Source organism: Hemicordylus capensis, chromosome 1, assembly GCF_027244095.1.
Source record: "Hemicordylus capensis ecotype Gifberg chromosome 1, rHemCap1.1.pri, whole genome shotgun sequence".
NCBI classification, from domain to species: Eukaryota; Metazoa; Chordata; class Lepidosauria; order Squamata; family Cordylidae; genus Hemicordylus; species Hemicordylus capensis.
The window spans coordinates 229602446-229614973 of record NC_069657.1 but is presented as its reverse complement, the minus strand read 5'-3'; the positions used below and the strand labels follow the sequence as shown (position 1 = coordinate 229614973).

The window sequence follows — 12528 nt, the reverse complement described above, 5'->3', positions numbered from 1 at the left end:
GGCGGTGGTGTCAGCTCTAATGGCCATAGATGGGGTCTCATGGGCCCTTCATATGGTGGCATCTGTCTTTTTATCAGGCAAATCCTTGAGGGAGGAGTCCCTGGCCTTGGGTACCACAGTGCCACTGAGGAGAGCCACTATTAGTACACCCATGAGTGGGACTCTAAGTAAGTCTAATGTGTCCTCTTCAAAGTCATATAGCCTGTTGGCAAAGGCAGAAGCATGTTTAGATCTTGAAGGCACTTTCCATTCTTCCTTGATAGTATTGGTAAACCCCTTGCATAGGTGATTTTGTCTTAGGTGCCTTGGGTTTTGGAAGAACAAGTGAACGCTTAGAGACCAGTGAATCCTCTTCTACATTATTGGTCTTCAGGCCTAAGGTGGAAATAGCCTGATTAACTAGAAGTTGAAAGGACTCCATGCCGATGTTGAGTGTTTTGACAATTATCATCTGATATTTCCCCCTCATCAGAAGAAGAGGAGTCCTGAATTGATCCAGATAAATGCCTGGGTCCAATTGGGTGAAATAAGTCAGGGGACTCCCCGCCTAAGTCCTCTGAGGACTTGGGACCTCTATACTGCTTTTTATGCTTCTTACTCCCTGATTTTTTTCATTTTTAACAGGTTCTATGATGAAGAGGATGAGGAACTGCTCCTCCGCCTCCTATGAGCAAGAAGATCCTTCTGGGAATTCAAAGTGGCTACATTGGTCTGCTGGATTGCATCCTGCATCCAGCTTTTCCAATCAGTGGAGGAATTGGGTCCTCTTGTGGGTCTGTGAGCTGTGGCTGTCCTACTCAGTGCTGGCCTTTTCCTCAATGGCCGCACTCTCTCTGCACAGGGCCCACCCCACTTGTTGCCTCAGTAATAAGAGCCAGTGTGCTTGAGACACTGGAGGCACAGAACTTGTCCAGTGGCCAACAAGAGCAGCCGTGGGGATAGCAAGCACGCCCCTGTTGATGCCCAACTTTGCTTTCGCGAGGGTGTCCCCTCGCTTGTGTCCGAAGGGTTCCTCTTGCCCCCCTGGTGGGACTGGGCACATTTTTTTCTTTGAGTCGAGGCTTCGGCTAGGGGAGCTCTGATGGCTTGAGCAGTGCTACCATAGTCATTCCCATTCTGGTGAATGGAAATAACTGCAGTAGTGCTGCTTGAGCAACCACTTCTTCTCAACAGTGTCAGGGCTGCCATACAAGTCCACAGCAGCCCCAGCAATCCTTCTCCCTTAAAATGGTAGTTGGTTGGGTCACACACAACAAGCAAAAACATATACATATCAAGTTATCATATGCAGACTTAAGTCAATAAGTGAAGGCGAGGCAAAACTAGTAATGAGGAAGAGGTCAGTGTGGACGTGGTTGATATATGTTTCCAAATGTATGAACAGAGGCAGACTTATCTTTGTGCTATGCAAAAGGGATAAACACTATGTGATCTGTTTATCCAGTTAAGTGGGGGCGGGGGCAGGAACTGCACAGAGACATTAGTTTTGGTCAGTGTAAAAATATGTTAAATAATAAATAAAAGAAGGAAAGGCACATTTCTCAAAATGCCCACTTTACCTTAAATGTTTCCTCTTCCTGTTTGTATACTGGATCCTGCTTAGCTAGTGAAGTCAGGAATTCAACAGCTGTCAGCGGTTTCTTGTTCATTTGCATCAGGCGTCGTTCGGTCAGGACTGATTGAACTGCATAGATTATGTGTCCCTGGGTGTAACCATCGGAAACCTGTGCCAGGCAACTGATGTTCAATTGTTTGGTGAGGAACCCTCCATTTTGCTGAATGAAGTGTTTCCATAAAACTGTGCATTGCCAACAACAAAAATGAAAACACAACCACAGGGTTAATACCTGTGTACTGAATGTACTGAGCATTCAAAAACAACTGGTTGCTTACCTGTAACTTTGTTTCTTCTAATGGCCATCTGCTTTTACATGAATGGGCTTTGCATCTGCTCAGAGAGCTCAATGGGAACATTCCAAGTTTTTCTCAATTTTGGCAGGAATCCCACCCGTAGTGTAGGTATGCAGCTATGCTGTCTCTCCCTTCCTTCAGTCCATCAGTCTGCTGTGATGGTGAACTACAGAGAGGAGGATGGGAGAGTATGTAAAAGCACAGATGACCACTAGAACAGCCAAAATTACAGGTAAGCAACCTGTTGTTCTTTGATGTGGTTTCTGTGTTTTAGATGAATGGGTGCATAGCAAGCTCCCTTATCTGGATGTGAGTAGTCATACAAAGAGCTACTGCAGCACAGCCCTGCTGAAGTTGGTGCACTTGTCATCTTGGCCCACTTGTATGTCTAGCACATAATATTCCATTAAGGAGTGTGATGAAGACCATGTCTCAGCCTGGCAGATGACATCTAGGAGAACAATCTATCAAAAACCACGAGGTAGACATGGCCCTGGTGGAATGGGCTTCAATGGTGGGAGGAACAGGTCTGGTATGACAATTGTATAGTCCAAACCATCCAGCGCAAGAACCTCTGAGAGGAGATCTGGTGACTTTGATGTGGACCTTCATAAGAACAAACAGGAAGTTTGTTCCTAAATGAGAGAAGTCTTTAAGAAACTGTTTGACAGTTGAGCCTTGGAACCATGAGTCTACGTTGTGGGGTATGGGCTACTATAACCACTAAGTGTACTCTGAGAGAAGACATCTTCAATTCAGATTTCTTGAAGTTAAGTAGATAAGAAAAAATACCTCATTTAGACAAATTTGTGGTGTTGATGTGATTGGATTTTGAAAACAGGAGGAAATGTTTCCATTTATGACTATGGGGCTTCAATGTTGCAGGTTTACATGCGGCTGTAAGGATGTTTTGAAGGTCCTGTAGAAAGGCTTCTGTATCCTCCACACGGTGAGATGGAGGCTGTGAATGTAGAGAACCCTTCTGGAGGCCTGTGACAGAAACTGAGGATGCGTTGGTAAGTGGACATAGGCAGCTGACTGACAGTTGATGCAACCAAGGGAACAATGGCCTTCTTGGTCACCACAGTGTTGTTATAATGCACTTGGCTTCTTCCTAGTGAATCTTGAGTAAAACTCGTAGGAATAGTGGGATGGGCAGAAACAGGGAAGTGAAATGGTATTTAACTGATACTGTTTTGATTGTTTTTAATGTTGTTTTAGAATATTGTTTAATTTTTTTTTAAATTGTCACATTTTAAATTTCTTGTTTTTGTTTTTAACTAATGTTTTAATGTTATTTTTATTTTGTTGTAAACTGCCCAGAGACATAAGTTTTGGGTGGTAAATAAATAGAGTTTGAGATCCTCTGATGGTAAGCGGGGTTTAGAGTCAGTAAGAACGTTATTTGGGGAGGAACCTGAAAACACCAAGTATGAATGAGTAGAAAGATTTTCATCTTTTTCTTTTGCAGATTCTTCTCCGTCTGGTTCTTCCTGGAGGTGCTCAACTGCCTGTTTTGATTGAGATGGATTCTGAGGTTCATCGATACTGACTGTGTCATGCTGTTGTTCTGCAGGTTTTGGAGCTGGAGTTTTAGGGCCCAAAAGCAATGAGGAGTTTCCTTATGTTTACATGGTAGTGCATCTGTCCCCACAGGCAATGAAGAAAGATGGGGAATTTTTGGTCTAGAAGTGTTTTGATCTGTAGAGTCATGTCCAGACCTGCAAGAAATTGGAGTACAGGAGTGGGAGATCAAGTAGTAGTGCAATCTACTGTGCTGATATCTGACCCTGGAAACGATCATAGTGCCTCCTCTAAGGGATGTATCAGGGTCATACGGATCCAGACTTCTGTACCCATCTGAGTGCACACAGTAGCGGTCATTTCCTCAGTCCCAATCTTCTTCATGGTAGTACTCTAAGCTGTACCGATCACCGTCTTGGTGGTACCGCTCTAAGCAGTAACGAGCACAGTCTTGATACCAAACATTCCCTTGGTACCCACTGAAATCATAGCCATCATGCTATCAATCTCCCTCCCTATGCCTATCCCAGTCACAGCAGTACCTGCCTTCATATAGGGGTGTGCACGGAACTGTTTGGCGCTCCATTCTAGGAATGCCAAACCAGTTCCATGGACTTGTGTTTGAGCCAGTTTGGAGGGCGAGGGTGTGTGTGTTCCTTTAAGGGGCAGGGGAGGCATTGTCTCCCTGCCAGCCCCACCCTGCCGCTTTCCCTGGCCGGTGCTCTCATAAAACATGGGTGCATGGGACTGCAGCGTCCCTCCATCTTCTCCAGTCAGCATCACAATGGAATTGGCTGGTGTGTGTGTGTGCATGCTACGTGCACGTGCACCGGCTACATCCATTGCGACACTGACGGAGGCACAGGGAGGGACACTGTAGTCCCGTGCGCCCGCTTTTTACGAGAGTTCCAGCAGGGGGAAAGTGGCAGGGTGAGGGCTGACAGGTAGGCAGCTCCTCCCCTGCCCCTTAAAGGAAAGCCTCCCGGGAGTGCATGGAACAAGTTCTGTGTACATCCCTATCTTCATAAGGATTTTGGAAGATGATTCCTATAGTCTCTGCCAGTGCAATGATGCAGCAGAAGATCCAGGTAAGGCTTGCTTGGTTCCTGTGGTTCCCTCAAGCTCCAACAACTCAGTTCTGATGAATGGATCAGGTTGGGTGACTGGCTATGTTGGGTGATACTCGGGAGAGCCAGTAATAACTTGATAGCTCGGGACCAGAGGGTTATTCTTCCCTAGGGTGCTGCTTTAAGTCTTGTAATGGCAAAGGAGGTTTGGAAACTGTGATTTGAGACGCTTTTGAAGAAATTTGTAGAGGCTGCATATTCTCAGCAGGGAATAAGCGGGTTGAGGGGGGATACCGATATAAAGAAAAATACAAACTATAAAGACAGAGCTAACTAAGAAAATAACTAGAGTAAGATAGAAATGAATGTAATAAAATAATCAGAGCGAGAGAAACAAAGAGGGTTTTCTTTTAAAAAGAAGCTCAGAGTGTTTGTCAATCCAAGTCTTCAGAACAGCAAATGACGAAAGACTGAAGGAAGAGAGAGACAGTGCAGCCACGTACCTATGGGGTGGTGGTGGTGTTCCTGCAAAAACTGAGAGAAAGCAGACGTTTGGAATGATCCAAATGAGGTTTTTGCACAGGTACAAAGCCCATTCATATAAAACAAAGAGATCATGTTTTGATAATTATACAAACAACAATAATAATGGCAGTTGTAGCAAAAGAATGGCAGAACACTAAGTGTAAAAATCTGATTCTAAACTAGTCTACTTATATGATACCTCCAGGCTGACTTTCTCAGAATACTCTGAATGCTCCAATTAATGTACAAGCCACATATGGAAAAGAGAGTTTAAAAAGATGGAGGGAGATTTTGTTTGTTCTAATTGGATGGCTTAAAAACTGTTGGGCCAGGAAACTGAATATATATTGGGAGTGTTTTGAGAGGGAAGATGGAGAAGTCAAGAGAGTCTGCTGAAGCAAGTCAGAGCTGGAGTTTGCAGAAGAGAGTCTGGAAGTCTGCTAGGATGAATCCAGGAGTGCAGAGAGTGAGCAGCCAGCAAGAAGAGAAGCCTAGCTGAAATCACTAGAAGAAAAGGAACAGCCAGGCTGAATTGAGCCCCAGACCTGTGCTGTAATCAGAACAAAGAGTCTGCACAGCAAGCCAGAAGCTGAGAAGTAAGAAAGCACAGAGGACTGAGTAGGGACCAGTATAGAGTCAGGTAGTGATTGTGTTTCTCCAGCTTTTTATTTCCCCTGACCTGCTCTGTTAGTAACTGTATTGAAATTGCAGATAGATAGATAGATAGATGATTTATCTCCACCCCATGCCTATAAAGCCTTTCTACAATACTAGAGTTTTGGGTTTTGGAAATTTTTTGACGTAGTGGACCCAGCCATACCAAAAGTCCACTTGGCAGCAGCAGTAAAAGTAAAATTTAGCCTCTTTGTCACTACTTGAATGTGAATTTATCTGCAACTCCCAATCACTACCAGTGTTTTGATCAGGAGGGTGACAGCACATTCCTAGTAACACGTTTCCTTTCAGGCCTTGTATTGCCACCCATAGAGTTTCTGTGGAGGACTCCGGTCTTCCTAGGTTTTCTGGCTTCTGAGATTCTATCCCTTCTTTGACATACCATACTACTTCACCTCCAATTCACACACACCTCATCCTTTCTACGGAATTTATATCCAGGAATATCAGTTCTCACTGTTCCATCATATTTCCATTATGTCCATTATATCTATGTTTTTATTAGAAACCAAGCACTCCAGCTTGCCCATCTTGGCTTGGAGGCTTCTTGCATTGGCATATAAGCACCTATATGATTTTTAAAAAATTTTTAAACACCAGCTGTCTGGTTCCATCTTGGTTCAACAGGAGCCTGTTTCTTTTGTACAGGCTAATCTTGTCCCAAAATGTATCCCAGTGCCTAACACATCTTTGGTGCCTAACAAAATTTCCCAGTGCCTAACAAATTTTTGGTGAATTTTTGGAATTGTTAATAAAATGGCTAAAAATGGTAAAATCTGACTTGTTTCAAACCAGAACTTTACAAAACCTTCTGGAACTGAAGCCTCTCCATCATTGCATTCCCACATGGAGGAATCTGCCCATTGCCTTCATAAAAGGGGGTAACCACATGCCCCCTTCCCCCACCCCCCACTGCCCCAATTATATGTCTAGAATGTCTGGGCATACAAATATGAAATTTGTCACACATGAAGTCCACATCGTCAGGACTGAGTACTTATCTTATTTTTAAGGCAATGGGTCAATCCTCTGATTTTTGGTGAATTAAAAAAATAGCAAAAATGCCAAAACCCAGCTTGTTTCAAGACAGAACCTTACAAAACGTTCTGAATCTGAAGAGAAAAAGTTCTGACTATCATTACAACCTCATGTGGAGAAATCTGCCCTTGAAAAAAACCAAATTTCACCAATTTTAGCTATTTTAAAAAATATTTCAAAAATTAATCAAAAACCACTGAATTGACCAATTTGCTTCAAATTCACTATAGGGGGTCCTGCCCTCTTTCCCCACTTGTGTCACAAGTTTCAAAGCTCTAGACCTAACTGGTGATTTTAAATAATTTTTTTCCAATCTCCATTTTCTGAATGAGGTCAAATTCAGATTGAGATCTGACTTCTTTGGCCCAATCAGCAAGAAATATATGATGATATCCTATAGCCAAATTTCTCCTCTTGAATAGTTGTCTCCTCAGATGTCAGGCATTTAGTAGCTGCTCTTGGCATTTAATAACAACTTGCCACTGAGAATTCAGCAAATGTGGCTTTTCCCCATCAATACTGTAATGCTTGAAACATCTGTACCCACTACATTCCTCCTAGGCAAAAAGATGTCAAAAGTATATGAATATTAGGGCTGTGCAAAGAAGATCTGATCCAAATTGGAGCCTGCTTTGGAGGGAGCTCCAATTTGATTTGGTGGTTTAAGTGCCTGGTCCAACTCACCTTTAATGGAGTTGAACTGAGTCCAATTTGAAGGGGTTGCTTTGTGCTGGAGTCCAGACTTCATATTATCATACCCCCCATTCCCCTCACATGACCACCCCCACCCCACATACACACACACTTGAACTGGATCCCCTGACCCCTGTGCTTATAGGCAGGTGGAATGCAGGGAGACACTCTCTTTTATTTTTGCTCCTGGTTTGCAGCAGTCTCTGAAAATACTACAATTCCCAAGAGAACCTATGCCTTTCTCAGGACTTGCAGAGGAAAAACAAATAATCTTCTTACCTTTTTGAAAGTTCAGATGCTGGGGCTACTGCTCCCTTGCCATCAGGAGAGAACGAAATAAAGTTAAATAAGAGAATATCTCCCTGGACTTTCACCTGGTATGTATGGGGAATCAGGGTGGGTAGGATTTGAAGAATCTGAACTGAGCCCGTTTCAACCTGAATTGGACTGTGGTGCAATTTGAGTGAAATAGGGCCACAGCCCTAATGAATACACTTCAGGCCACCAATGTTGACAACTTCACCTCTGTGAAGCAGATAATTGAATAAGAATTTGGAGTTGTATTTGTTTATACCAAAAAAATTGCCAATTCAGAATTAGCTTGAATAGATCATCCTTGTTTGTATATTATCCTTGTTTGTATATTAATATTATTGTATATTAGGATATATTATTCCATTTCTCTCTTCATTTTCTCACAAAGCATAATTTGCATGCAGGAAATTGTGAATTTGGCCTTACTGAGAACTGGATAACAGTTGATTATCCAGAAATGACAGAACAGTTAGGACACGAACCATTAATGATCTAAGGGCTCTCTTTCACTTTTACCTTCTGTTAAAACTTTGATTAGTACCTTGAAGATACAAACAAGTCAAAGATTGCAGTGAGCTAAGGCTTCTTCAGTATTTATATTTTTATTAGTTTTCTGTATGCCAGTGTGACTTCCAGTTCATCTTTCAACATAGTTGTACTGTAACATCCATGTTTGCTCTCATATAAATATTTCCTTCGTATTTATCTATCTAGTTATCATATCACCATAATAATCCTTTAGTTTCATTACTAAAACAAATTCCCCAGCTGTTATTTTTACAGCTAAGGCTTTTTCAAAGTTTACATTATTTTTTCCTTAATTAATTATTAAATCATTTCCCCCCTTAAAGGTATACTAACCTTAAAGGAAACTGCTGAATGTTGTGCAAAGGCTGGGATCCAAAGAATGGAAAGCATTTTTGTGAGCACATAGGTGGTGAGCCAATTCCTCTCCACCCTCCCACCACTGCACCCGCTTTTGCATCATTGGAAACTGCTCTGGAGCACCCCCTGACCCTCAGGCATGGCTTTTCAAGGAGCACAACAGGGATGCATATAAAAGGAAGGCCAGAGATGCTGTGGTGAAGGGGCCTTGTGCAGGACCTTTTGGATCCTGACCAATGATTTTGCCAGTCTTAAAACACTCTATCCCATAATAAGCAATAGTTAAATACAGACTGGGGTTTATAGTTCAAAATTCTCATTCTAAATAAATCTGTTCACAACATAATTTGTCTTCTGTAGTATACAGAGATGTTACAAGAAGATATATGGTGTGGACAATGAAGACATGCATACTGCATGCTTTTAAAACTGCATCAGATTCCGATATCTAACTGAATATACTGGAATTTTCATAAACATTTTGAGCACATGTTTAAATAAATTAAGTTTTATGTAAGCAGGCACTCCCATTATATACTTACCAAATCTTGAAGCATAGTCTGGTCTTGGAATCAAAATGATTTTCTTGTATACTTTGCAAAAGGGTTTGACGTCTGCATCAAAGGGCCGTTTACTGGTTCCTACTATCAGGACTCTGTCTTCAATTTTCAGTGCTTTCAGAAGTTTGGGAAGTTGCTTTTTCAGACGTCTAGGTTCCAGCTTCCAGATCAAATACAAATTAGTAAAGTTTTAGTATAGACAGGCAAACTATTTAGACACAAAGGTCAAAAGTGCAGTCTTAGTCACAGTTTAAGTATTAAGCACTGCCAGCATCTAAGTTTAATAGTCTGTTTTTCAATTTAGTATACAAGATATAAAATAAAAGGGCATATTTGTTATAGACTAGTTTCTATTGCTATAAGAGTATGTAAGATTCATGAAAGTAAGTTGTCATAACACGTATCATTTTGTCTATTTACTGGGATCACTGTGGCAAGCTGTTAATGCAAACTTCAGCCAGCAGAGGGCACCAGTCACCTCATAGCTAAATGCAATATTTCTATACATTTTTTTAAAGGTCCACTCTGTCTCTACAGATACTACACCTGGATCTGCCAAAAATGAGGCTTTCAAATATCATTTCTAAAACTTAGAACAAAAGTCAACTGATAATATTTGTATCTTACAATTTATTTTCAACTGCTATTTAACTACTTGAGAGCCAGCGTGGTATAGTGGTTAGAGTGCTGGACTAGGACCGGGAAGACCCGAGTTCAAATCCCCATTCAGCCATGAGACTAGCTGGGTGACTCTGGGCCAGTCACTTCTCTCTCATAGGGGTGTGCATGGTCTGGAGTCCCCCCCGGTCTGGCACGGGGGGGGGGACTGTTACTTTAAGCGGGGTGGTGTTAGTACTCCCCCCCCGCCGCTCTTCCCCCTCCGGCGCTGGTCATTTTAAACAGCTTCTTGGGGTGGCAGAGTTCCTCCCTGCCGCCCCTGCCCCCGTTGTTGTTCCTTAAGGGTTAAAAGAGACTAGTGCTAGTGGCACGCATGCGCCCTGCTTGGCGTGCGCGCTCGTCTTTGACACTGGCGCGTGTGCGCCACACACGTCACACGTGACGTATGCGCCGCGCGCCAGTGTCATAAACAAGCACACGTGCCGAGCAGGGGGCATGCGCGCCACTAGCGCTAGTCTCTTTTAACCCTTAAGGAACAACGACGGGGGCAGAGGCGGCAGGGAGGAACTCTGCCGCCCCAAGAAGATGTTTAAAACGACCAGCACCGGAGGGGGAAGAGCGGCGTGGGGGGTAAGTACTACCACCCCCCCCGCTTAAAGCTACATGCCCCCACCCATCCGAACCGCAGGACTGCCGAACCGGTCCGGAGGTCTGTAACAGTGTGCCCGAACCGAACCATGCACACTACTACTCTCTCAGCCTAACCTACTTCACAGGGTTGTTGTGAAAGAGAAACTCAAGTATGTAGTACACCGCTCTGGGCTCCTTGGAGGAAGAGTGGGATATAAATGTAATAATAATAATAATAATAATAATAATAATAATAATAATAATAATAATAATAGTTGGCTGTTTGGCAAACTTGCTGATAATTAATAGAACAATGTAATTAAAATATCAACTTGGAAGATAAGACTTTCAAGAATTGAAATCTGGAATTTGACCCACATTCAAAAATATGTCTGACCAAGACCCAAGCCTTTTCTTCTTCAGGCTTTCATTTTACACTGGACTGATAAAAAAATTTCTAATTCAGATTTCTACGCATAAATGTAAGAATCTGCTTTCAGCTTTCCCCACAAAGTTAGTGATGGCTCTATTTTGGAATGAGAAACTGTAATTCGGCCTTTGTCTTCTTATTTGCCTTTAGGGTGTGCACAGAACCAGTTTTGGCGGTCCAGTTCAAATTCAAACTGAATTTGAACCAAACTGCTGGTCCACAAGACAGTTCAGCTGAACTGGCTGGTGGTCTGTTTCGTTTGTTCGGACTGGGTCAAACCAGTTCAACTCGGTTTGAGGGGGCTATGCTTGTAAAGGGGAATTCAGTGAGGACTCCCCTTTAGAAGCAAAAGGGAACCCTGCCTTTAAAAGGCTGGGCTGGCAGTGGGCCCACATGCATGGAGGCTAGAAGTGAACTGGTGGCAGCCCACACTGCTGGGTGGTGGGGAGTGCTGGTAGGGTTTTAAGGAGCCACTGCTGAACCAGCAAAGTGTTATCTCGCTGCCGCCCCAGATGCCCTTACCCTTTAAAGGCAGGGTTCCTCTTTGCTTGTAAAGGAGAATCCTCACCGGATTCCAATTTGCAAGCATAGTCCACCTCAAACTTGTCCGTATTGGACTGGGCCTGGTACAAACTCAGAGCAGCCGCCTTTTTTTGAGGCCAGTCTGGTTTGAATTTGAATCAGTTGAACTGGGCCAGTTCGTATCGAACCTGGTTCTATTCAAAACCAGTGGAGCACACCCCTATTTGCCTTTTACACTGATCTGGCTTTATACATAACTGAGAATTACTCTCATTTCCATTGTGCCAACACAGTTCTGTGCTACTCAAACGTTAGCATCCTCTTACAAGAAGGATATATTTATCTTATTAAAATATCTTTTTTGGATTTCTTATTTTCTGGGATTAATATGACAACAGTATGGTGAGGCTATTGAATGTCTAACTTATGGGTGACAGATTCCAATACATTTTTAAAAAGGGAAAAACAAGCAAGATTACCCAAACACTTAGTTTGCTGTGCTGCTACTGGCTTATCATTCTACTACGCTAAGAGAGAGTTACCTCTTTTTCAACCTTAGGTACTTTTTTGTAGAATGTTTTTTCTGTGTCTCCAATCCATATCACTGAAGGCTGTAGTTGTTTGGCTACCTAAGGTGAAAAATGGCAAGTTGTTTCCAGGTTTCAAATTTTTAAAATACCATTCCCTCCCCCTCAGTCTTAATGCTACATCAATTTTAATCTCCGTAATACTGCAACACTTTCTTTATATTGCATTTACTCTATAGTATTACTGTTTTACAACTTGTGCTGGTCAACGACCGTAATAAAGATTATTATTATTATTATTAAAATACCAGTAAAGCAATTAAAGACAGATTAAAGATTGGAGTCCTTCTACCCAGTCCAACCAATCCAACATTCTAGTTATGGAAGCTTCAGTGTACCTCCTTCCATCTGGAACAACTTCCCCATTCATTTCACAGGAGCTAAGCTCCCTTTCATACTGAGGTAGATTCAGCTCCCTCAGCTGAAATGAATTGGAAACCCCTCAAATTTAAGAGATCCATGGTTGCTTTGTTACTTGACACCAGAAAAATGATATATTCTTAAGTATCAAGCAAAAACAAAGGGTTTTGTGGCATGTGGCACTTGAA

General features: G+C 42.5%; 1 protein-coding gene and 1 long non-coding RNA gene across 7 annotated transcripts in view; one reads left to right on the top strand and one right to left on the bottom strand.

The window, feature by feature from the left end:
- The window catches only part of IQCA1 (IQ motif containing with AAA domain 1), a 169826-nt gene that overhangs the window by 2009 nt on the left and 155289 nt on the right, over nt 1-12528 (bottom strand). For 4 of the 6 annotated variants that reach the window (XM_053283147.1, XM_053283145.1, XM_053283150.1 and 1 more), the window contains 3 exons: nt 11936-12022; nt 9176-9353; nt 1560-1798 (listed from right to left, as the gene is read on the bottom strand). In XM_053283147.1, the coding sequence (XP_053139122.1) occupies nt 1560-1798; nt 9176-9353; nt 11936-12022 (504 nt within the window). Of the gene's footprint in view, nt 1-1559; nt 1799-3489; nt 3633-9175; nt 9354-11935; nt 12023-12528 lie in introns of those variants that run through there. The other 2 variants (XM_053283149.1, XM_053283146.1) reach the window with 2 other exon arrangements.
- LOC128339372 (uncharacterized) lies at nt 1619-4174 on the top strand. The gene is made up of 3 exons (XR_008313011.1): nt 1619-1755; nt 2797-2927; nt 3383-4174. It is a non-coding gene; the product is annotated as an uncharacterized LOC128339372 (long non-coding RNA).